At 43.0% G+C, this 26,713-nt stretch overlaps 1 protein-coding gene across 1 annotated transcript in view; it reads right to left on the bottom strand.

Moving 5' to 3' along the window:
- LOC119185348 (calmodulin-lysine N-methyltransferase) overlaps positions 1-26,084 on the bottom strand; it is a 71,674-nt gene extending 45,590 nt beyond the window's left edge. Inside the window, exons 1-7 of the mRNA XM_037434402.2 lie at positions 25,966-26,084; positions 23,599-23,777; positions 21,245-21,306; positions 7,127-7,187; positions 5,154-5,208; positions 2,953-3,016; positions 1,801-1,861 (exon numbers count right to left, since the gene is read on the bottom strand). Of these exons, the coding sequence (XP_037290299.1) occupies positions 1,801-1,861; positions 2,953-3,016; positions 5,154-5,208; positions 7,127-7,187; positions 21,245-21,306; positions 23,599-23,777; positions 25,966-26,064 (581 nt within the window). The 5' untranslated portion in view covers positions 26,065-26,084. The remainder of the gene's footprint in view (positions 1-1,800; positions 1,862-2,952; positions 3,017-5,153; positions 5,209-7,126; positions 7,188-21,244; positions 21,307-23,598; positions 23,778-25,965) is intronic.
- Between the last annotated feature and the right edge of the window lie 629 nt (positions 26,085-26,713).

Genomic DNA, 26,713 nt, shown 5'->3' with positions numbered 1-26,713 from the left:
CGTTAGCTCAAGTCCGTGGTGTCACTACACACCAAACGCCTGCTAACGCAGACGCCCCTGTGAGGTTTATTAGGTATTGGGCATAATGATTAATCAAGATATAGTTTTTAGTGTACATTGTTTGCAAGCTCTTGATTAGTAGTAAGTTACTCTAATAATAATGAAATATATAGCCTATAGATGAAGTAGGTGTTTCCTGTGGAGAACACTGACAATGACTTTGATCAAGGAATGTTGATTTCAACTCCAGAAGTGCTTGGGAGAAGAAAATGTTGATGCGTATACACTTGGACATCAGTGACAGCCTGTTATTAATGCTATCACATGATTTCGCCATATTTATTGCTTTCAAGAAGTGAATCTTAATTAGTAGTGACATCTATCAAATACAATATCAATACGGAGAGTTTGAGGAAGGTTGACTTGAAAAAAAGAAAGTGTTGATGTCCTATCGAAGGTACTATTTACAAGACAGTAAGCAATGCTAGAGAAACTCTTTTCAGCATAATGAAAAATGACATTGCACAGTTGTATTACACAATATGGCATACTCTTTTACCTTACCTCACAATTAAGTATTCGTTATGGTACAATTTACGGTAAAATTACTACTCCCTGATGCACCATTTTGCTGTATACAATATCATTATTCACTACGTTAGAAACAGAAGAGAATAAGCACAAAAAATAGAGCGAATAACAGACCAGTTGAAAATCTCATTGAATTAGAATCTTAAACCCAATGCACTGTGAAATAGAAAGTCATGCCAACCATCATAGACCCAAGTTTCACAGCTGAAAGGTTTCTGAAAGCTGAAACCACACTTTTTCCACAGGAGCAACTATACCATTTTGGCTAACTGTAACTGATTGGCCATTATCGCCATCATCTGTTTTACCATTAGAATATTTTCAAAAAGCATAGTAAAGATGGAATACACGTGAAGGGATCACGAATAGCAGAAAGGGCATGTCATAAAATGAACGCCATGACTGGCTAGACCTTTGGAAAATGACAGCATAGGAGCAATTCGGTGGACTTGACAGCTCAAAGCTAACGTTCTCTTTCGCACAAAGTCCTCGGCCTCGAAGAGATGTGCAGAATTGGTTTCCACAAACATTTCCGGGATTAATTGAAACAGCTGTACATACTAATGTCTCGCTAGAAATATGCTGTGATAGGCATTCAAGTATTTTGTAATGTGAATCTAGGCAGTACATGCTAAAATGTGAAAGCTAAATGGGCTAAACATCAAGTGCAGTTTAAGTGTGTGTGCGAGAAAAATGAACGTGAGCATAATTATAAATGGGAACTCATTCTACCGTTTCGGAAATTTAAGGCTGATCAAGTTAACTACAGATGACACGGTGTTACCTTCGTATTGCATTTAGCAGCTTAATCTTATGTAATGGGTCCAACAAGTCCACATTTCTTGCACATAAACCACTCCAGCATAAACTCACACTCCCCACTACAAACAGCAGAAAACTAAAAAAAAAAAAGAAAAAAAAGCAGTGTATTGCCATTAAAGCCATTTTCCTTAGATTACTGTAAAGCTCTGCCGTGAAGCTGTTTTGTACACCAAAATTAACATGTAGTCTACACTTTGGATTCAGATCGGAATTTGCTCTACATTTTGGGGAGGGTTATATGTGAGAAAGTGCAGTATGCTCAACACCAAATGGCAAGTTTTTAGCTCTGTACAGTGAAGACCTTTACATACTTTGCATGGTTTATGGTGCCACGATTAGGCCATAAAATATGAGTTGATAGATGAAGTAAGAGAATGCATACATTACCTTGCAATCACATTTGCATCTCCCAAGCAACCCGCATTGCGCTCGAGGATTATTTGGACATCTGAAGGAACAATTAAGGAAATGTCTTTCTGCATTTATCAAAATGCAACATAATGGCCCGGCACATTCCAATCCATCTGCCCTATAGAATACATGAGTAAACTGCTCAGTCATGCACGATCCCAATCATATGATCACCAATTTTTAGTATACTGCCAAGAACTAAATTTTAAGCTTTGTGTTTGGCAGAATAAATTTGTTGTGCACTACACGGCATATTGTATTTTCAACTGGTGAATCGGCCTCTCACAGGTTACACCGAACAATAAAATCATAACTTAATTTACTCAAAAGAAAAGTTTGCAGCCAGGTTTTACTTGGCAACATAAACATATTGTGCTTATCTTCTGGTCAAATAGTTGGAATAGCACAAAGTTATTAAAACAGATGTGCTAATTATAAGACAGTATGTATGAAACATGCTTAAATTTGAATTAATGACTGAAAAAGGAAAATATATAAGTGATGATTATGAGGCATTGAGAAGTTTTTAAAAAGAATAATTCTGCACCATTGAAATACATAATGAACAAAGCAAATATGCAGCTGAGTGGTGTATAATAACATTGCGGTGTGCTTTAGCTAAACTACTAGCCTTGGTTAGTCCTTGTCTACGTTATGCACTCGTATTTCCTGCCATCGTATACCACAAACTCGTCCAACTAGCCATACTGACAAGTCTGCGTACAAGATGGTGGATTATTACGCAATTAATATGTCATAGCGTCTACACCCTCACATTTCTCAATATTTGTGTGCTGCATTCATAAACCACTTCTCATCATGCCTCAACATGACAGTCACGAACATTGGTCAATTTTTTGATAAATATGCGAGTGCAGCATCCTCAAACTTCTAGCAATCGTGTTTTGGCTCCTTCTAAGTGAAGAAATTTATGGCACAGCATCAAAAGTGCAAGGCAGAGCTTTTAAGTCGTGTTGGTCACTGCCTTCTGAGACTTATCACAGTGCTGGTGCTCACACTTCTCGGCATCAGTACCAGATATGACGAGATTCTGCAATGAACGAAAAAACGACAATGTGATCCGAAAATTTGAGGTAAACTAACAAATAGTTCGGTTTTGAAGGATACTCTGCACAGATTTGTTGTTTCCGTCCGACAGAAAGACTTCCCTCGCTTTTGTCGTGGCGGCAACCTGGAATCGAGGCACAAACAGGCAAACAGCATACGAAAGATCTTGCTGCGTGAGCGATTTGTTCTAAAATACTAAACTTCAGCAAGACACGGTTTTCTAAAAGTACAGCCCCGCCAACTTACCCCCAAAACAACTAGTGCATAACGCTGAATTTCATACCCCACTAAACATTAACGAACCGATTTGTCTTTCATTTTTGGGGAAGCTAGTTAAACTATGTGATCTTTCTCTGGGCAACGTAACAACAAAATTTACTGTCTTACAGAACTCAGTCACTACTTGAATGAGAATCAATGTTTTAGAATAACGTTACGTACAGCCGAACCTCGATATATCGAACGGCGCGGCGATCACGAAATAGTTCGATATATCCAGAATTCGATACAAAAAAATCACGAAAAAAATGCGTCAACAGCTTGCTGAAAACAGCCAACGAACCGTTCAAGCGTGGTGCAGTAAATACTCACTTGAAGATTCAAACATAGTATTTATTGTGTTGGTTTAAAATATTGAAAAAGAGTAGCCTGCTTTTTGTTGGCCATGGCGTGTTTGACAACTGCGTCCTCAATATAGTCCAGGCGATCCATAAGTGATAGGCCTGTGCCTTCAATCGCGCCACAGTGGCGGCGCACAAGGGCCAAGACAGCTACGACCTCAGCTGATGTCGGGAGCGGGGCACCATCAGCGCTTGCGGGATCCACCTCGGCAGAGTCTTCATTTGGCTGCTCAGCAGTAGCTTCGGCGACAATCTCCACATCCGTGAGCTCCGCCCTTCGGAGTTAGCCTGTCACGCGCTGTCGCGCACCACAGGCCTAACTCCGAATGCACGAACACTGCGAGCACAACGACCGATGCCTGCCAATGCTACGGGGGAGGAGCTTGCAAAAAGTGCGCAATGTGCCGTTGACCCCATAGAGACTGCAACGACTGCAAGCTGCAAGGCTGCGGCGTGAGTCCAGGTGTAAAGCACGCACATGGCGCGCCCATGCCGGCTCGCCTGACTGCTTTCCCCTCCATGGCTTTCCCTTTTCCGGCGGCAGCGCGGGCCGCGTCCGAGACAGTCGTCTGCGTCCTTTCTGTCCTATACTTTCCTCCTCAATCTTTACCTCCCACTCCCCTTCCCCCGCGCGAAGCCGTGTCGGTGCCTTCGTATTGAAAGAAAATAACAGCTCCACGCTTTTCACTTTCCTCATTCAAGAACCTCTACCGCAAGGCTGCGGCGCGCGTACGCCGCTAGGTTAAAGTGGCGCTCTTGGCGCCATCGATGTGTGCAGCATTCGTAAACGCCCGCCGCTCTACCGCTACTTTCGAGAGTTGCGGGAAAGCTCGCCGCCTGTCAATAGAGCGCGGGTGGTTTGGGGTGGCTGAGTTCGATATATCCATTATATGTCAAACTCTGTTCGAAATAAAAAATCAATAATGCATGCGATTTCCCGCGTGATATAGGAACCGTTCGATATAGGCAATAATTCGATATATTGACGTTTGACTGTATTACTGTTAACTTTGTTGTTTCATACATACTTATTTGTTATGAGAGTGTTTTTTAATATTATGCGTCCGCTCATACAATAACCCCGCTTAAACACCAAGAAAACAAGCACGATCAGTTTAGATTGATGAATTGTTGCTTGAAAATGCTGTTGTCATCAATTTTATAACCATTCCATATATTTGTATCATAAAATAAAAGTTTCATATTCTAAACTTCATGATGAGAGCACAGTGATAGGTAGTTAATACATGTGTCATCTTGATGAAGCTGGATTTTTCAAAAAACAAAGTGCCGTCCATCTTTACCATTAACATTAACAAATTATGTAGGCTCCAGCAGGTACCAGAATAAGCGCTAGCAGGTGCCAGAATTTTAATATGGCAACACTACCCATACTACCACTTTGTGGCTTGGCTTGGCTAATGAAGTCTCTTTTCGTGACAAAGCGGTGTTTTCGTTATTAGAGAAGAACAACTCACAGTCAGAAATCTATTCTTTTCTTTAAGCCTCAGTGTCCCTTTAAAAGCTGCTGCACGTCAATAAGGTATGCGCACTGATGACGTTACACCCATAATGTGTTCTAATTGCAATGATGACACGTGTAGAGCAAATTTAAAAGGCGCTACAAAAACGAGCACTCACGACAAATCCAGCAAGACACGTCATTCCACCTCCCAACTCGCAAACGCTCTTGTCTCTGAAATACAACAGCGAAAGAAAGAAATATAAAAGCCAGATTCAGCAAACAGCTGCAATGCGCCAAAACGGATATTAAAACGATAACTACACTATATCTAAGTTTGCTTCAACCTGCGAAATTTCCAAGCTTTCAGAGAATTCGAAACGAATTAAAAGATGTATTTCACCACAGGTAACTTGCATGAAACAGTGGTTTATTTGCAGTGTGGAGCCACTACGCCAAGAAACAACCTCTACGAGAGAAATTCAGTTGTGAAGCCACAATGCAGGAGGCCTTGGTTCAATGAATGTGAGCAGACATTGCTTGTCAATGAACCTCCGAAATAGAGGCTCCACCTAGTACTGTGAAGGGAGGAAGCCAATACGGCCCTAACCCAGTCATCTCATCTCTCTGTAACAGTTTAACGGTCATTAATCATTTTGACCATCACCACCACGCCCCATGGGTAAGTGAGCATATAATCCAAATCATAATTAAATGTTTAAAAGTTGGCTACATCGTGGTTTAGATGGGCTAAGTACTACATTTTATAACATGCTTTGGTGCTTATATTTCACACTCTGAAACTATTCAAATCAATTACAAGTTGTTTATACTACCATGTTTACACACGTAATACTCGCACTTGCACAATACTCACACCTGCACATTGCCCAACAAAAATACAATTTTTTTTCTGCGACGTGGTCCAGCACGTGCTTAGCATCCTGGAACGCCAGCGGCCAAAAGCGGCGCCCCCACGGGTTTACGCGAGTAGGTTGCTGCTCCGGGACGTCCGAGCACGCTAGTGTCTCGCTTTAATCCCCCTACCCCTTCCCCCTTTATGCCAGATCGTCAATAAAGTTGTTTCACTCACTAACTCACTCTGCGAGTAATTATCACACATCCAAAAATTGCCGCCATAATGTCGTCTGCTCCTTCCGACCATTGATGATCATAGCACACGAGAGCCTGGCACTATCTCTTAAGCATTATAAACACACGGTGCCCCAACCCAATCCAAGCCAAGTCAAAGTGGCAAGTGCACATTGTGGTGTGTTAGTGTATGTTATGTCCGTTCTGTGGTTACGCTACAGGGCAATGCGGAAGGCACACGGCTACTTTGAAGTTGGAAGTGATTGATCATGCACTAAACAATGGCAACAGGGCCGCCGGTAGGCACTTTTGAGTCAACAACTTTTGTGTTCACTACTGGCGACGGCAGCACAGGCAGCTGAAAGCTGCCAAGACGCGCTGGGCTTTCCGTGTTGCTAAGACTGGGAAGGATGGTAAAACTTCATTTCTTCAAAAGGTAACTGTGGAAGATTCGGTATTAGATGGCCATCAGCCCAAGTTGACATTATACGCTAATCTCTTGCAAGCTCTCGTTCAGTGACGAACGCTAACGTTACGCCCATAAGCTTTGTTTGGCAGTTTTGTGTCTCAAATGAATCTTGCTTTGTTATTACTTACTTTATAGCTTAACAATAAAACCTGTAGTTTTATTATTAAGGTATAAGGCAAGTCTCGATTAGTACATATGAAAGCTTGTGGTCAGTCGCTAGTGTGAGAATCCCGATTTGCGGCCACTTATATTTTTTCTTCCTCCCCTGCTCGGTATGTTGCCACATAAAAATTTTGCTGGCGTGATTCTCCCACCCCCCAACTTTTCATAAATTCTCTGCGAAAAAGAACAGTGTGAGGACCATGTGAATAAACATGCAATACTACTCGCGTACACTTTGCTTGAAACCAGGCAAGTAATATTTGCTTTAAAAGTACAATAAAATTTCAAACAATCTTGACGTACTTCATAAACAAACTTCCTAAAGAACGAAGTTAGGTAACACAAATGTTTGTGATGTCAAATGATTTACAGGTCAAACATAACTGAAAAGCTTGACATCTAAGAACAAAGCGGCTCGCCAGTACTCACACAAAGATTTCTTTGTTCTTCATGCAGTAGTATGCAAGGACTTCCTCGGATGGCCATATACCTTTGTGCAGAGATGAAAATTGAGGCATTACACTCAGTGTTGTAAACACTCTAGGTATTTTATAATTTTTCAATTGTCAAGTATTCTTTGAATAGACATTATGTTCCTGATTATCAAACACCTGTATAAATATTCTTTAAATATTGCGTGCACAATGAGTCGAATCATGGTGCCTAAGAACTGCGGCAGTTGTTTAACGTCAGAATTTTCTAGCAATGCCCTTTAAAGTTTCTTAAAATCTTCATGTCAGTAGAATCGACTTCAGGGCCATGTCTTGGGATGTCCATCTTGAAAAACTTTTTGCAATAAGAGTGACGGTTGCCATGAGCATGAAAGCATGCTAGTCTGCGCAGCCTGGTTCAGACAGCAGCAAATGAAATCCCTCACCCCTTCTGCCCCAAGAAATAGTAAGAAAAAATTTACATAAAACTCAGCAACCACACACTGTTTCTTTGTGACGGCTTTCAAACTCTCATCACCTCACGAAACCGTAGCAGTTATAGTGATTTTACAGTAACCGTGACGATAGGCTTCACTGCATTGTAAGAAGCTATTACGACAAATTCTTACATTGAAACAGAACTGAGTTGTTCTCAGGGACCTCCAACACTATGTATAGAATGAAGTTTTTCGTGCTAAATTTTACATTCGTAACTTGGGTATACAGTGACACAGTTGAGTTAATACCCATGCAGCATTCAAAGTGAGATATATGAATCAAATAATAAAAAAATAATCATAATGACCAGTAAAAATTCTGACCTTTTGCACCAGTAAAAGAAGACGCGTCCTCAACAACATAACAGGACATTGTCTGCAGATAACCAGTGCCAGCATTAAAACAAATACTGCCGATTACACAAGTCTCAGTAAAGTTGATGAACGTTGAGATTAGCAGCTATAGTAGTCAGTTTATTGCTTTGCGGAACTTCAAGCTACCTGACTGCATTAAACATTTTTATCAGTAAACAATGAGTGCCTCTCGTTGAGCAAGTTGCTGATTGTACACCAAGATATATTCCTGAAAGTACAAGCAATTTCCTTCAAGAAAAGAGTGCTGTAATAATAATTGACCAACAGTGCAGTTACAATAATTAATAATCATTATGACTAGAACATTAATTTCCATTAATAGAATTGTGCGATACCTAAGCTGAACTCCTAACATTAAAAGCGCTGCCATATTTTTAGCAAGGTAATATTTTTCGAAAGCATGAAGCAAAAATATAAACCTTGCACTGATTTGTCCAAAACGACAATAGTCATCACAGAATACAAAAAAAAAAACAAAGACATTTTCACGTAAGCATAAGAAAAGGCACTGCAAAACTTGAAGCTTGGCTGCCTTTATTAAAAGCATCAGCAAAGCAGATGGAACATGACAATAAGATAAGCCTTAGTGTGCAATAGGCATTGACAAGCACCAGTTAATTATTAAGCAAGATAAAACCAGGCAGATCCGAAAGACCAAACTGTCACTGGTCACAGTTGTGACCCACATACTGCCTTATTATAGGCACTGCCTAATTTCCACAAAAGAGAGCCAAATTGCTGAGAGTTAACTGTAGCGTTCTTTTAAAAAGCAGTTGTTGTGCCCATAGAGAAAGAAGAAGACAAGAGCGGACACTCCGCAAAACCTGGCCTCAGGAAGTGCGTCACGACTACGTAACGAACTAGTGCTCCCACCAAACGTCAGAGGGCGCAAGCGCAAAAAAAACACAGTTATAATCAATGCAACAGAATTGTTTTCACAAATTAATAATTACACGCCCTAATTTGGTATGTTCTGTATACATAAAAACGATTTATTCAACACACCTTACGCGATTATTTTCCTTCAGCCGTACTGTCATAAACACCATCTACCCAGCGACAAGCCCATGCATGACTGACAGCGAGAAGCTTTCGTCGCTTTCGTCAACGTCGGCTGCGTCGGTGTTTTCAAGCGTGAGATAACAGGTGAGGCACGTTTTCAAGCGAAGCTTGTTGAATGACATGTTGTTGGTCTTGTTGGGTCATTTTTTCAGAAAACGGTTACGCCTGCGCGAAAAAGACACCATGCAACAAACATAGAAAGATGCACACACACACGTTGCGCTTCGTGTGTGCGAGTTTGTTTCTTACGTGGCGTCTCATTCACGCAGTTGTAACCTTTTTCTGAAGCTTGTAAGGACTGGGAGGTTCGCTAAAAAGAAAGTTTGTGGCTATATGCGGCGGTTAGACGGGAACATTGTGCAACGTATGCAGTATGGCAAAGGCGGCACGGCGTCAAGCCGAGGCGACGCGTGCTGCGTCTGCCACGGACGCGAGCGTCTGTGCGCTGAGCATATCTGGGCAGCTAGGTCGTAGGCTCGGTGCACAATATTGAGAAGCGTTTGCTGGGCCTCGCATGCTTCACGAAGCATTTCCCGAAGGCTCGGAACACGAATAATTCTTGGTGTGCCGGAGGCAAATCTGGACTAGCCAAGTGGCCATCATCTTCGTTTCTTCGCTAGCCTTGTGCCACTAGTGCAAGCTGCCCACAAATTTTTTTGACGTTTCCAATATAATTTTACCGCACAAATTTCAACTACGATTTTTCTTCCCAATGTACTGCTGATACTGCGTACGCACGAAGGTGTTCTAAAGTTTCCAGGCCGCGATACCATTGCATTACAAGGGATAGCGGCCTGGAAACTTCTGAAGATCTTTGTTCGTGGTCTTGACGTATATCTTTGTAAGACAGTGTTTTATGGGTCAGAGATGTATCACTGGTTTTGTATTGTGCATCGATTAGCTAATCATTCAAAGGGGTTTGCTGGTACAATTATGACGTGCACATATCTTTTTTGTAATTTGACAGCGAAGCATCCACTTACTAACATTTTCATACCGCGCTGACGCCATGCCGTCCGGCGGTCCAAGCTACGGCAGCTACTGCTGTGTATCGTGGTGCTTCAACAATGGCAGAACCCACAAGAAGCCTGGGACGAGTTTCTTCCGCGTACCACGGGACGGCAGGTGTGTTAAAGCTTTTGTATGGTTTGCATGTCTGTAGACTTATTGTTCGTACTTGCTAAGTGAGGGTAACAATAAAAAATCACTATTCAAGCACTTCCCCTTTCAGCTGATAGTTCTTTGCCAATGCAGGATGAAAGCATGGATGCAGTATGCTGGACGCGATGATCTCCTGAGTAAGCCGGCCAGCCTATTGTACGCAACGTACAGGGTTTGTAGCGACCATTTTACTGCTCAAAGTTTCGTGGACCCTAAGCACACAAGGCTTACAAGAATGGCTGTTCCCAGTGTGCAACCAGCTGCACCATGTAAGTGACTGAAACTCAAATATGTGCAATAGCAGCCACTTGTATTGAATCAGTAGCGACAGTTAACCGTGAAGATCTTTGTAGCCGATGGAGAAACCTCACTACAGAAGTAACACTTGGAAAGTCTTAAATTCTGTGAATTGTGGGCTATTACCTTCCTAACAGCAGCTTTACATTTCTGTCATTTTTTGATGCTCTGGACCTGCGCAACTTGTTTTGAAAGACTTTAAAGGGCTATTTCACGTTATCTTCAAGCCTGAGTGCACATGTACGTATACCTTTCATCAGTGAAAGCTGCCACTGTTGATAATTCCAAAAATCACAAATTACTTGTTTTCTAGTTGGTGCCGTCTCTTTTCTTCCACGTTCGACCAATTTATGCGTTTGAAAGAGCTGTTTAAGTTTCCCCATGCTACAAGCTTTGTAACTTGTACCAACTGCACATATATGCAGATTCTCTGAGCGTCGCTTCAAATAGTGACTGTGACATGACTGCAGAAGCTGCACTGCAAGGTGCGGATGAGCTACAGTTTGTGTTATTTTAAGCCTCTTACTGACACCTTGTCGTAATTTCATCTCTTCAGGACCTGCGGTAGAGGCTTCAAAAAGCGGCTCCCACACATTGAGGTGCCCCGATGAACAGGGTGCGTTCAGTGTCGCGATTTCTTTTTTTTTTTTTGCCCAAATTGACTGTTGACCAAACCTCTGCAGGTGGCAGCTCCCTTGTAGCTGGTGAAAGAATTTATGATGATTTCGTCTTGCCGGAGAAAACCTTAACCAGTCGTTCAGCTGTCACAAAAGGAACTTGTGTGGCCGGTAAGTTGTATGTTCACTTCAACACCAGAGTGGATTGATATAGAGACTTCCGCAGGCCGCTCGCAAGATTGTTCCGACAGCACTGTCCGAGGCACTGAACAAGCTTCACAAGACCCTCCAGAAGACGTCTCCGCCAACAGCTCCACCCCTGAGTGCCTTAGAGAAAATGGTGACTATGCTTTTGTTGCAGCAGTTTTTAATGAGCTATTTTATGTTTAGGACATTCTGAGAAAACTATCCTCAAAAGGACACTACGTGTGCACTTACAAAATGTAAGGGTGGGCTCTCAGTGATTTTCATTTTTTTTTGTGCATTGTCAACATTGTGAATGGTTTGTTTTTAGGTAGTGGAATCGAAAACTTTGTACCACAGAAAGTTGTGCACCTTGGGTCTGAAAGAGCGAGAAAAGTGCTCGTATGGGATTAGTTGTTCTTCGCTTTTACATCAATTTTTTTGTTTACTGCAGTGCGTTCCTGTGTGCCAGCGACAATGTCTCCATCAATGAAGTACAAGCAAACCATTAAACATCTGCAAGCCAAAGTAGCAGCACAGCGGAAAACTATCAAAAGACTGCAGAGACAGCCTCACCAAGCACCGTCATCGACTTCAAAGGCCCTTGAAGTTATCCGACCGCACGTCACCGAGGAGGTTTTTAAACTTCTTTCTGCACATGTTCGCTTGAGGCCCAAACGCAAGGGCAAGCGGTTTCCCGTGTGGTTCAAGAAATTCGCTCTTCACTTAAACTTCCGAGGTCCGCGAGCATACCGATTTCTGGCTCCGTATTTTTCTTTGCCCTCCCGGCGTTCATTAAGGAGGTGGCTAGCTAATGTAAAGATGACTCCAGGCATAATTCCAGGAATCCTTTCTTCCATTGCAACAAATACTCAAGCTTGGAATGAACGGGACCGAGTGTGCGCTTTAGTTTTCGACGAAATAGCACTCAAAAAGAATTTGTACTATGATGCTTCAAGAGACGTTGTCCAGGGTTTTACAGATGATGGCACTCATCACACTTCAACCATTGCTGATCGAGCACTGGTTTTTCTTCTTGTTGGTGTTTCGAGAAAGTGGGTTCAACCGGTTGCTTTTATTATAGGGCACACATCAACACCATCATCTGTTATGCATAACTTGCTGGTTGTCACTCATTTTGGAGCTTAGGAGCATTAATATTGCAGTGAAAGCAGTCATTTGTGACCAGGGCAGTTCAAATGTAAGTCTCGCTAACCAACTAAGAGTGACTGTAGCAAAGCCTTTTTTTGAAGTTAATGGTGAGCGGGTATATTACATTTTTGATGTTCCGCATTTAATTAAAACAACACGCAATAATGTCCAAGCACACAAGTTATACATTGGGGATGACATCGTTAACTGGTCGCACATTGTAAGCCTTTACCAATCCTCACATGAGTTGCGGTTGCGATTGGCTCCAAAGTTGACTGAACGGCACGTTCATCAGAAACCTTTTTCTAATATGAAGGTCAGCAGAGCAACTCAGGTCCTCAGTGCATCAGTTTCGATTGCTATCACGGCAATGGTGTATGCGAAGGTGCTGCCTGCCTCGGCCATCACTACAGCTCAATTTTGTGATCATATGGACAGGATTTTCGATGCCTTGAACAGCTCGAGTAAAAAAAGAACTTCGCAAAAGCTGCGGCATGCAATCATGAAAAATGATTCAGAGCTGATTGACTTCCTCCGAGGCCAGCTTCCCTGGATTGCATCATGGCAGTTTGTTGGCAGACGTCAACCACAAACCATCGTAGGTTGGCAAATTACAATTCAGGCAATTTGTCAACTATGGGACGACCTCTCCAAAAATTACAATTTTGAATACCTGTTAACACGCAGGCTTCAACAGGATCCTCTGGAGAACATATTTGGCCTCATTAGGCAAAAACAGGGTTGCAACACCAACCCCAATGTAGCACAATTTATTTGTGGCCTGAAGCACATCTGCATAAGAAAACTCTTCAAGCTGTCAGAATACGGAAATGTCGAGGATGATGAATGTGACCTCCTCCAGGAGCAGCTCTCGCCATTCTCCCTCACCAGTGCGTCTCTTGTGGATAATGAGGAGTGTGCACAGCCACAGCCTGACGACTTTCCCGCTCTAGACGATCTCTCTGAACTTGCGACAAACATTCGCTCCCATATTATCGATGACTCTGCTGCATATTATGTAGCTAGTTTTCTCATCAAACACTTCCTTCGGAATGCATGTGACGGTTGCCGTTGCCCACAGTTACTGAAAGACGACAGTGAGACGCTTAAGGGTACCCACCAGTATTTCACAATGCTCAAAGCATATCACTTCCCCAGCAAACTTTTTGGGAATCTCACTGTGCCATCAGAAGCAGCTTTTGCATACGTACAACAACTTGAATCTCACTTTCTTGCCATAATTGAGGCCACTGCACATCACCTGAAAGTGTGCGATGTTTTGTATCACCATCTGTCAAGTGTTGGCGATTTTCATTTCTGCTCTGCTGGGTGTCGCGCTAAGTTTCTGAAAATGTTTTGCCGGGTTCGTTTATGTTGGCATGTGCGTTTTGTGAACCGAAACTTAGACAGGGTTAGGTTCCAGTCTTCAATCTCGGGCATGCAGCTTGACAAGTTCAAAGGTTAGCAATTAGCGGCGGGTTTACACTAAAGTATTCGAGTTGAGCCGAATCCTGCAATAGCTTTGTTATGTTATTACTTCGTTACAGCAGCCTTCATTATGGTCTTATATGCTTATATTCAGTTCAACTGGACTAACCACTCCTTCGTTGCATTCATTGTTTTGGTTAACCGCTATGAGGAGTACGAACACTGTGTATTCGCTCGAAGTGATTTGCATAACCTTAAAAAGAATGTTGGGTATCCTGTCTGTATTTTTTGTAGCAAATACGGGCAAACTGTACACTTTATTGTGGGTCGCTTGGTCACTGTGTATGCTTTATCTCTCCAGCTCAAGTAATATATCGATAACAAAACCGCTTGTTGAAATGTCTTCGAGCGGGTAAGGAACACAGTATGAAGTGGGCACGGTTCATGTTATCACGCTTTTCGTATTTTAGCTTCTCATCAACCTCCTCATCTTGCCCATCAAAATTTTCAAAAGAATACCCAAACTTGTAGCGTTTGATGGGGCTGCGGACGCTGCCATTTTATTTTTATATAGCTTGTGAGTGATAACGTACGATGTAGAGCCTTTGTGAAAAATAATGAGCCAAAGTGGTTTCCTTCTGCTATTTATTAGCCCTGTAATACCGCTCTCGTAGCACCAATTAAAGTCTACAATTCTGGATAAAGTGATGACTACAATCTATTTTAGCTCGCAAGCGTCACAGCAACACCCAGACGCAAATCACTTGGGATCTTAAGTTTTTGATGAAGGCGACGCATAACAAAAGCCACAAGACCTGCCAGTGTTGTAGCATAAAGTTTGTCTTTCACATAGTGAGCAAGCTGCAAAGCCCTACCTTTCTGAGGACAAGCAGGCATCAAGTCTGCTTTTTTTCATTTTGGACTAGCTGTTCTTAAGCACAGCCAGCACACTGCACCTTTGCCTTTCTGCTATATTGTGTCGTGTGGTTTCTGTGCGCTCTTTTTTTCTATGCATTATTTCGGTTAAGCCCAGGCGTGATTCGCGACTTCATTGCTGTGTATATGTCACTTCTTCCTTCTTCATCAGCATTGTGCGCTGTGTTTTTGCCATAGATCCTTACTTACCCACTGGCCCGGTGTGTCATACTTCACCAGCTTCTCGGCTTCTGCCAACTCTAGCGTTGTCTGTGTTCTCTATGTATTTGTTACAATATTTGTTACAATTTATTTGTAAGGCGAGATGCATTTCTTGTCTACCTTTGTCATATTGTGCTTTTTATATTCTCATACTCTACCTTGCCTTTGAATAAAACATTGCGGATACTCTGTCTCTTTGACTGATATATACATTGATCACTTGTTCCAAAAGAAAAACACAAGCGCGATGAATAAAACCGTAGTGAATTATCATTACCTGCATCTCTTTTTATTATAACTTAATCGAAATAAAAATTACGTCACGACCGATTCGCACGAACCACTGAACAAAACAAAACAGGGAATCGCTAAATCAAAACGACCTACAAAAACTATCCATTTGGGCGATGAATAGTGGTCTGAAATCATGAACTTTCGACATAGCCAAACGTCGGTTATGCAAAGTAATTCAAAATTTGCGCCAGTGAAACCGAAACCGGAAGCGCACACTACTTGCTCTCATCAACCACTAGGTGTGCTAGAGTCGATTGGGCCGCTGGGGTCTACGGGAGTGTCCACTCTTCACCTTTTTTTTATTTCTCTATGTTGTGCCCTTAAAAGAAGTTTGGTCTTATTTGAAACTAACACCCACCTCGTCTTTAAATAATTGTTATTTTGAGTTGCCTATGCTTATTTCCTTGAAAAACCAACTTTCCTTTCCCATTAATGAAATAACTTGGAGGTGAAAATGGGCCAACTTTTTGCCAACGAGTTACGAATGCACGGCATCGGAGAATGAGAAGAAATGCAAGATGTGTTGAAAAAACTTATTCCCAAGCTGTTTGTGTCATTTACTAGTCAAAGTGTTCGGGGAGCAAGAGAAGAACATTCATCATTAATAACTTCCACGGCTTATACGCAAGAACGACAATGTTATTACGAAGCACGTAATGATGGACTCTGAATTTATTTTCACCACCGCAGATCTTTTAATGTAACATTTAACGCAAGCTTTAATATAAGAACACGGGAGTTCTTGCTTTTTGTACCTATTCAAATGCGCCCACCAGAGCCGAGAATCGAACCTGTGCATGCGAGCTTGGCAGTGTGACACCCTACACGCTTAAAAACCACGTCGAATTACTAGGTGGCAAATACGCACCTGCACGGAGCACCATATGTGCACTGTAAAAACTAGAGTTAGCATGAAAAACAGATGACAATTATTTATTATCGACAATATGAACTGCAAAGAGTGCAAACTTTCTTAAGGATCGCAGGTGAAGAGGTACATGCATTAAAGTTTTCACTTGAGTTTGATCACTAAAACGCTTTATCTGCCTCACAGTCCTCAATACGAAAAGCTGTCAACACGCTCGAGGAATGGCACATACAGTCAACAGCCCACTTTTTGGATGCTCGTTTTGGACATGCTAAAAAATTTGGACGTTTTCATGGCCCCATCACCAGCCTCGTAGACGTCGATGTATCAGAAGGTCTGAAATTTCTGACGCTGAAACTCATCAGCTTCTGATTTTTCCATCTTTCTGCCCGAACTGCAGCTAGGAAACAGTGTTAATTGAAGGCCCTTACTGCTGCTATGTCTGTCATGATGCAGGCCCGAACTAGCACTATTATCAGTCGATCTACTTGTGGCCATAGTAGTGCTGAAAGTGAGTGTTGTCAAAATGCCTGGGCGAAGCAGTCACCAGAGATCCTGAACCAAATGTGACCGGCCAGTTCTAATTCGATTTAGAGTCGACTCTCATTAATTCAAACTCAAAGGGCCCTCTGAATTTTGTATGAACTATCAAGAAGTTTGAATCATCTAATGTTCTCAGATAGATAAGTCTGAGTGAGGTGACACCACACATTATGATTAGGCATTGATTTTTATCACATTTGAAAATTTTTTAAGCATTTTCAAAAACTAACTGCACGCAATGAACAGAAAGCAGAGGAGTAAGGTCCACAAGTTTATTGGCCATTTACTGCTGATCAGACCTTTTAGGGAAATCATGAATTGCCAACTGCTTCTTTGCTATAGGTATATGCCTTGAGCACAAAGCTCTCTATACTAGTTGAGGAGCATGATGGTTTACCAGGCAGGGGCTTTGTTTCAAACATCTGTTTACCAGCAATGCCTTTTTCCTTGAAGGCCTGAGCTGTTTATTTTTCGTTTTTAGACTGTTAGAATAAGCATGCAAATTTTGAAATAGCAGTGGGAAAGAAGATATTTTCTGGTTTGTAACTGCAAAAAGTATAAATTAACCGAATCGTGGAGTTTGAATTAAGAGGCTTTTAAATGCATTGCAAGAATTGAGGGCCAACCAAAAAATTAAATTTTGTTTGAATTAACCGAAAGTATGAATTATCAAAGCTTAAATTATCGTGAGTCCAGTGTAGTTTATTTGACCCTTAATTTCTTTCATACAATATGCTGACAAATATCAGGTACAAATACAACAATTTCCGAACTAGATTCGGCAGATGTGCACACGAAAATGCTGAACGATATACGCCTGATGCTATGTGGAGGGCAACTCCTTGCCTTTATGTGTATGCCTGAGCCTGCATACTGTATACACTCGAGCAAGAGCCGCCCATCTTCTCCGTGAATATGATGGGGTGCGGCCCTTCCAGGGAAATGTGAAGTTTTTGTTCAATTTTCAATCCGCCCATGAAGAGACCTATATAATCGTGCCATATATACCTCACGATTCATGAATCCTATTGTCCTCAGTGCCGTCTACGACAATGGAAATCCTGATGACTTCAGCTCTCCACAATATTGTGCCGTCGCCCCTTACGTACGCCGCTAAACGCCCTGTACGAATGATGTGACGACACTGTCATATGCTGGCGATTTTTTCAGTATTTCTTTTTTAAAATTGGGACTGCCATCTTGGGGCGAGTGGCCCTTACACAAGCTTGGCCTTAAGTTGAGTGTATACGGTATTACATAGAATGACAAAAACTTCACGGGCAGAAAGGGTTTGAAGTTCCCTAAGCCCACCCCTTTAACTACACCTAGGTAAGCAGAGAGAATTTTTTTTAGCCTGGATAACCGTTACTGTAACAGTAGTGTGACTTCTTGGAAAATCAACCACACGGAAGCTGTTAGGTACAGGAATATGAATATTAGTGGAAAAGAAAAGAAAGAAATTGTCGGCCTCCAATTTACCATCAGCACAAAGCTACAAAAGAAATCAATACAGATTTCTTAGAAAGAAAGCATAATAACTGATCAGAAAAATGAAGAAAATCTTCGATTATGATCAATTTTTGACTCAAGAGAAATTTTTTTTTTTACTGGCATTTTGATGCAAAACAGACGCATGACAACTTCATTGCACTCACTGCTGTTGCTTGCTCCCGAAATGATCACAACTGGATGTATGTGAACCAAAATCTTTTTACAAAGAGATGGAATCAACACTGTGCTTTTAGGAGCATATTCTGGAGCAGACAGAATGCTGTTTAAGAGCAGCCATAAGTGCTCCCGGGCCAGAAAGAAAAAAAAGTTAATTTGGAGCAGCAATTGCTGTTTTCGGATAAAATGGTGGAAAAAAAATATTCTGCACGACTCCTGAAGTTTAAAGCGTCGTTTAGGCATTGTATAATGATTAATACTTATTAAAAATATTGAAAATATGGCAATCAGTGCTTATTGCAAGAAACACAACTAAGCAGTTGAATAGCTCACATGCGAAACAAGTACTTGTGGCAGAAGTTATGAAAGTAACCAGAATCACATGCAACCATGTGATCAAACGGTACAAGATCAAAGAAATCTGTTATTCCACACTTCACTGAATTGGCCTGCAATGAAAATTTACCGAAAATTCACAAGTGAGCTAGCCATACACCCAAAATGCCGATTGCGTAAATGAAGTCAAAGCTGATAGGGCAATAAATGCAAGTTACATGCCACATTCATAATATAGCAGCAACTGTTACTCATCAGTATGATATTATATATTAAACGAATATCTCACACTTTTCACCAGCATAGTCTGCTTTTCAGGTACATAAATATAGCTATATGGTATATATATATTGACAATGCCAGTATTCAGATAGTCTACAAGCGGCACACTAGGATGATAGTATACCGTATATACTCGTGTAAGGGCCGCCCTCGTGTAAGGGCCGCACCCCAACTTTGAAAGCGGATATTTCGAAAAAAAAAAAAAACAAAAGTTCAAAATGTCCCGCCAGAAAAGTGTAGTTAGTTCATTTACAGCCAGATGGCGCTGCACGCTTTTCCGCTTTTATTCTACTTCCGCCGACGCGCCGACCACGCTGTTGACAGCGCGCCGCCATATTTGCCTTGTGCGGCCTCTTTGTTGGCATCGTTCCTAGCATCGTGTCGATACGTTGGCAGCGCGACTTCAGATCGGTGTCGTCGGTGTCACTTTGTTGGTTGTAGTGAACCCTGCAGAAGCCAGCGCACGTGACGGACGATGGGCCGGCATCTGAGATCATTCACTGCAGCATTTAAGCTGCAAGTGATTGACTATGCCGAGGAGCACGGGAAGCGGGAAGCTGGACGAAAGTACGACGTCGATGAGAAGCGCGTGCGTTACTGGATGAATCAGAAAGATGCCCTCGCCGCTACTAACAGGAGCCGAAAGGCGTTTCGCGGGAAAAAGTGCAAGTACCCGCAACTCGAAAGCGAGCTCGTCAACTACGTCGTCGACACACGAAGGGACGGCTACGCCGTATCGACTGACATGATACGCGTCAAAGCCCTCAGCATCGCTCGCCACATGGAAATACCCCCGGCACAATTCAAGGCAAGTCGGGGCTGGGCTACGCGGTTTATGAACCGTAACCAGCTTTCTATTCGGCGCCGAACGACGATTTGCCAAAAACTGCCGCGCGAGTACGAAGACCACGTCATTAAGTTTCATCGCTTCGTGAATGCTCTCAGGAGGGAGCATGAATACGACCTGTCCCAAATTGGGAATGCGGACCAGACACCTGTGTGGTTCGATGCACCGGAAAGCACCACAGTGGATTTAAAAGGTGCGAAAAGTGTGTCTGTGCGCACGACTGGTGCAGAACGCCAAAGGTGCACTGTGATGTTGTGCATCACGGCAGACGGCAGGAGGCTTCCGCCGTACGTCGTATTTAAAAGGAAGACTCTCCCAAAAGAGAAGTTCCCTCAGGGAATCGTCGTACGTGCGCAAGAGAAGGGCTGGATGTCCGAGGAACTGGTCGTTGACTGGATTAAGACCGTCTGGGCAAACAGACCTGGAGGGCTGTTACAACGGAAAGCCCTCCTTGTTTTGGACAGCTTTAGGGGCCACTTGACCGACCGCGTCAAGAACCGAGTTGCCGCAACTCGTACGGACTTGGCCGTCATTCCCGGTGGCCTGACGAGTGTGCTGCAGCCGCTCGACGTATGCGTCAACAGACCATTCAAAGTGGAATTTCGCCGATGTTACTCTGAATGGATGGCTGGAGGCGTCCACGAGAAGACCCCTACAGGACGGCTGAAGCGGGCGTCGCTCCAACAGGTGTGTGAATGGATTTTGAATGCGTGGCGTGCCATGTCAGTAGAAGTAGTTGCTAAAAGCTTCAAGGTAACGGGAATTTCGAACTCCATGAACGGCACCGAAGATGACCGTCTCTGGGAAGACGCGGACGCCGAGGCGAGCTCCTCCGAGAACGAGGACAGCGAAATGGAATCCGAATAAAAACATTTCTGGCATGTCATTTGTGACTCTTGCACTCTGCTACTGTTGCATAAACAGTACAGACCTTTGGCCTGTACTGCCTGTACTAAATCGGCCTGATTCGTGTAAGGGCCGCACCTAGCAAAATTTTCGAAAAAAAAGTGCGGCCCTTACACGAGTATATACGGTACACCTTCTTCTTTAGGCGCGCTTGATGATCACACAGTCAAAGTTCTTTTTTTTTTCAGTTTCCCAGTGCTATTTGGGAGCAGGTTTGGAGCAGTTTGGTACTCCCAAAAATTAATGTTTCGTGCCGCATGGAGTCCCATTTCGCTTTTGGAGCAGTCTGGAGCTGCACTTCCATCACTGGTTACAACGCTGGACATGTTAAGAATGATTAGAAATAACCAACTGCTGACACTTGCGAACTCTAAAGACCTTTCTTGGGGCAGCAAAAGGGTTAGAGAAAGCACTCGTGTGGCGGCAAGACCCTTTTCCCCCGAATGTCAAATGAGCCACTCACAGATGTTTCCGGTGTTGTCAAAGCCTTTGATGTCCTTGAGCGATATTCTGTCAGGCAGCGATCTTGCGGCAGCGAAGAGAAGCAGTGTTAGCGTGACGTTGGCGATGGCGTCAACAAAGCATTTTCAGCAAAAAAAAAAAAAAAAACACGCAGGCAAGAATGAACATAGTTAAAGTAGCATGATGACATCGTGGATTATGACTTGAACTAGTACCTTAGCTCGTTACAATAAAATGTTATTTTTGTTACCGCATTACTAAATGACAGACAAGGCTAATCACACACGAGGTCATATTCTGGTTTCGCATGTGATAAATAAAGGCATATTTGGGCAAAAGTGATTTGCAAGATGACAACATGCAGCCCTAGGATGTGATGAAAGCATATTTTGCAAGCACAGCCATTGCTCTAACTTGCAATGTTACTGGTTATTGAAGATGACACTACTTTCTGACGAAAAAGCCGACATATACACTGCCTTGTCTACACATTCTACATTCAAGAACAGTGTCAAACGCCAAGAGAGTAAAAAGATAAGAGGAAGTGCACGACTTCTGCGGCACACAAGACAATATTTTCCGTGGGTCACATTTAGTCGATCTGTGTGATGGCTGCACCTGAAAAATGAGGTGTTAGCATTCCTACTTGTCACTATTGATGATAACAATGTCACCCTAGGGAATATATTAACAGAACTTGAGTGCTAGGGACATACGAGATAACGGAGTCTGCAAACAAGTTTCAAGAACTTCAGGCTCGCAATCGGTGCGACTATGACTAGTACGCAACAATCGTGCGACTATGACTAGTACGCAACAATCTCACATGATCGACCCCTTAGTCTCTCTAGGAATGCCATAGCACCATTTATCTATTTATTTATTGGTTGCCCTTAACGCCATTACAGTATTCCACAAGAACTCAAGTTCAGTGTTCACCGGAGTTCAAAGTTATCTGAAGTGTGGGCCAACACAAATATTGGTAAGATTCCCAATGCTACATTTCATTCAGGAGCACTGAAATAGAATGCATGATATGGGAGAACGTAACATCCGACAAAAGTTGCCCGAGACGAGTCTGACAAGGGCTTGTAGTTCAGAGCAAGAGTGTCGCGAAGATATTGTGAACGGGGACACTTGCCAATAAAGTTTAACCATTATTTAGGCTCTAATGATCAAAATTTTAGAACTTAGGCACATCTTACATGCCTTGAGGAAGTTATGCGAAAACAAGCTGCTCTGAGGTTTTCTTCGTTCATCTTTCAAATCTTCTCGGTGATACTGTATATATATATATACAGGCAGTTGTGTATGAATTTTCAATGCTTTATAGCTGCAGAGCCAGAACAGCCACATAAAATGCATGGAATATGCCTTCTCAGTAATTGCACGACTAGATGACAGATATATCCAGCCATCTCAAGGCTTTAAAGGGGCCCTGCAACACTTTTTCAAGTAGCCATGAAAATGGATTTAATAAAGGAGTTTATTGCCTCACGAAATCACTGCCACAAAAATATTTATAATCCGTCTGGTAAGAGGGGAACAATGTAATTGCATTCTCTCTTCTCTCATCCTGATAAAAACGCTAGAAGCTGAGCAGAAAGGCATAGCATAAGGAAAAAAAAAAAAAAAAACGTCACGAGTGCCTCGTGAACTTGAGCAGTTTCTCTCTCTCTCTCTTTTTTTTTTTTTTTCAAATGAGCAGCTTTTTAGTGCAACGACGCGCACACGCATGGAGCAGTCGTAGCCTCCCAAGGTGATCCTTGTAACGACAAGAACGGGCCATGTTAAAATCAGTCAAAGGCTGACACAACAGCTGCGACGAGTGATTTTTGGACTCTGACATTTGTCGGGAGAAGTAAAAGCAGTTCTTAGCTGACTGGAAATTGTTAATTCCAGGCCGCGTGCTGCGCTATGTTATCTGGCTTGCAGGTTCTCTAGATCCTCTATTACCGATTGGCAGCATTTTCTCACCATGCTCAAAAAATGTTGTAGGGTCCCTTTAAGAGTTCAGACTGGGTCGACGCAGCACGATCCCAAACTGCATACCTCGATGTCACATTTACTTTTTTCACAGCTTTTACGACCTAAAAACATTCGCAGTACACAGGATTTTTATCAGTACTATAACTAGCATATACCACTGAATTTGCACGAAAAAAAAAAAAAATGGCATTAAACTTTCGACCCCACTTTTTACAGCATACGCCTCCTGTGGCAGATAAGCTTTCACCAGTTTAATTACATGCACACTACGGTTACTAATAAGTCAACGCATGAGATACGTGTCCACATGCAAGAGTTGAAAAGCATGCAACCGTAGAACGATGAGTGAGAGACCAGTTCGCTCACCGGATCCGAAGCTCGAACTCGGGTTCTTTGAGGCAGGTACATTCAAACCACACACCCTCTTCATTCTCGTCGGAGCGCCATCGTTCTAGCGGGCTGATCTGCAGCAGCCCGAACGCGCTGAATCTCCGCGTGGACCCGAAGAACAGGTCTGCCTGCGTTACTCTGCCTTCGTGAAGGGCCTGGCATCGAAATACAGGGCAAGCACTTGGACGGGGTCCACATTTGCAAATACACTTACAAACAGGAACACTTGGCCACAGACACGAGAAGTACCAAGAACATTTTGGCCGGTGCAACCGGGACAAGTGAGTTCCCTTGGGGGAGGGGAGGAATGTTATCTGGCCTGGGTCAGCATTTTGGAGCTTGGACAGTGCAGGAAAAACAGTTTAGAAAAAGAGGCTGCTGCCCCCTCCCCCAGCTGGGAATGGAGGGGTTCATGTGAAGTGGCCGTTCAGTGGACTGGTGATACTTCAATCTATGTTACGTTACACAATGCCATGAAGCTTTTAATTCATAAATAAAATTTGTTTCAAAATAATGTACTATGTCTTAAGACGTGCCTTTTGAAAAAGATATTTTTGTTTCAACAGCACAAAATATCTTAAGTCAAGTTAATGTAAAATGCAATCTGAAGCTGAATAATTGTAAAAAAAATATCATTTGTGAAAACCACATGAGCTCTCCTAATTTAGAAAACTGAAATATATTTGAAGTAGCGCTGTATGCAGTCTAAAGCTACATATTTAAGAATAAGGCCAATAGAAAATTTCATTTATGCAAATAATTATGCCTTGTAAGATTACATTGGAAGAAAAATGAGGTAAAACAAGTGCGGGCCCATTTCTATAATAGTAACAACCTAAACTTGCCCCTTCTTGATGTTCAGTAACGTGCATATTGTAATGGCTACCACAGTAGAACTTGTAGCTAGTTTACCTAGACAGCAAAAAGGTCTTAGCCACTTCTTGCTTATCATAGCTAGTTGTAGCCAGGACGAAAACACATTTACAGAACGAGCACAGCAACTTGGGGCGCAATGCAGCAGACGTGACCCAACACACTGAACTGGTCAGACAGTAAGTCAACACACAACAGCCAGATAGTATTAGGAAAAGAAAAAAAAAAACGATACTTCACCTACACAATCATGATTCATTTATCTGTTCAGCTGCATATGCCAATGACATAACTATGCCTTGATCAACACTGCATAATCCGAAAAAATATACTTGGCGCTAATTAAAAATAAGCTAACTGAATATTCAACTGCTCTTTTTGAAACATTTACATTTCAGCCATCAATATACCCGACAAGAACCACAGTATTAAAAAAAATGTAGATTACTTCATAACGGCTCAGTGAGCTACCCTTAATGACGAAATTCGCAATGGTTGCAAAGAGCGGTATTGTTGAACACCCCACATTGCAATCGTTTGCAATCGCGCAAGTCGTAACACGGTCGCCCATTATAGCACGTACGCCGCTGTTCTTGCGACAGAGATATACAAAACGTTGCTTGCCATTGTCTACGCACGAACGCTTCTCGTTACTAGGCACGTGTGGCGCATCATTATATGGCGCGACAATCCTACAGCGCGCGCAATCGTGAAGTCAGCTTCCCGGCAACGCAAGAGCATCTACGATGCTCAAACTACGCTCCCTTTCTTCGGATCACCCCTTTTCTCCTCCCAACATTAACCTCCATTTTTTTTCCCCCGGGGTCACCGAGATCTCTCGCTTAAATGTTACTGTGTCAATGTGTCATGGTCGCACGCCGCGCGTTGCAAAACCCGGGCCGGCCGCTACCGTGCCTATGTTTGACGCGATGCCGCCGCGCAACATTCTGGTGCACGCCATGAAAATGCGATCGAACATCGGGGCCGATACGACGACATGACAAAAATATTCAGGCAGGTGCTCCGAGGAGAGAGACAATTTCTTCGAAACACACACGCTAGCTGCAGGCATCGACATTCCGCCACACTCTTTCAGGCGCGGATAAGACGAAGGACGCAGTAGCGGGAGAAGAGGACGAGGGAAACGACATTTCGCGCAGCGCACCTATCTGTAGATACATTTTGGCCCGGTCCCGCTCGCCTCTTATCTGTCCTTCCCTAATCGCCCGAGCGTCCCAACCGATCCCGGAGATAAGACGCAGCATCAAACGGCAAGCGAGGGGCAGATAGCAACCGACGCCGCTATCGACGCGCTAGGAGCACGCATATTCTAGCGATCCCGTGCAGCGGAGCTGCCGCATCCCCAAGAGCCTTGCACGCCGCGCGCATAGCTTGGCTCGCGAATGCTAAGCGCACAGGCGTTGCATGCGTGGACTCGCGTTCCGAGAGCACGGCCAGGGTTCGACTCACTTTTGCAAGCATTTTCCAGCGCATCTTGGCCATGGAGGAGCCGAATTTTCCTTTTGCCGAGCTGGGCTTGATGGATTTCTTTCGGATGTCCGCCGCCATCTTAGATCGGACACGGTTGCCCGACGCAAGCGCAGCTGCTCTTGTGAGCCGCTGAGAGTCTGTTCTGACAACTTGATCTGGCAACTGAATTAAAAGTGGTTTCGTTTTCGTGTCGAGTTTCGATATTGACGAAAGACTAGCTTGATGCGCGAACATTTAGGAAAATTCACCCTTCTCGTTTTTCTTGCAGAGTGATGGACACACTCTTTAGTAATACGACTCGGGTTAATTATTGCGAATGCGAATATCAAGGTTTGGGTCAGATTGCGGACTTGAAACACAATAATCATTTAAGTTGATTAGAATGCTCCACGTACTCATAACTTTTTTTTTTGGGGGGGTGGGGGGGGGCAAGCCTTCATGGCTATATATGTACGTAAAATGTTTTTAAAAACAGCAAAATGGTTAACATGTTCTTTTTTTTTTACAGATATTCGCGAAACGCCTGCTTTGCTCCGTATCTAGAAAACACACACACACACACACACACACACACACACACACACACACACACACACACACACACACACACACACACACACACACACACACGTGGTGAGACGACAAAGAAGAAACGGGACCGAAGCTTAACAACTTATGATGATTCGCTTTATCTATTCTAAGTATTCAAGGCATGACAGTGTCACTG

The sequence above is a fragment of the Rhipicephalus microplus genome, chromosome 8, assembly GCF_043290135.1.
Source record: "Rhipicephalus microplus isolate Deutch F79 chromosome 8, USDA_Rmic, whole genome shotgun sequence".
Lineage (NCBI taxonomy): Eukaryota > Metazoa > Arthropoda > Arachnida > Ixodida > Ixodidae > Rhipicephalus > Rhipicephalus microplus.
Note: the sequence above shows the minus strand (reverse complement) of the source record. Positions and strands in the feature narration are given on the sequence as shown.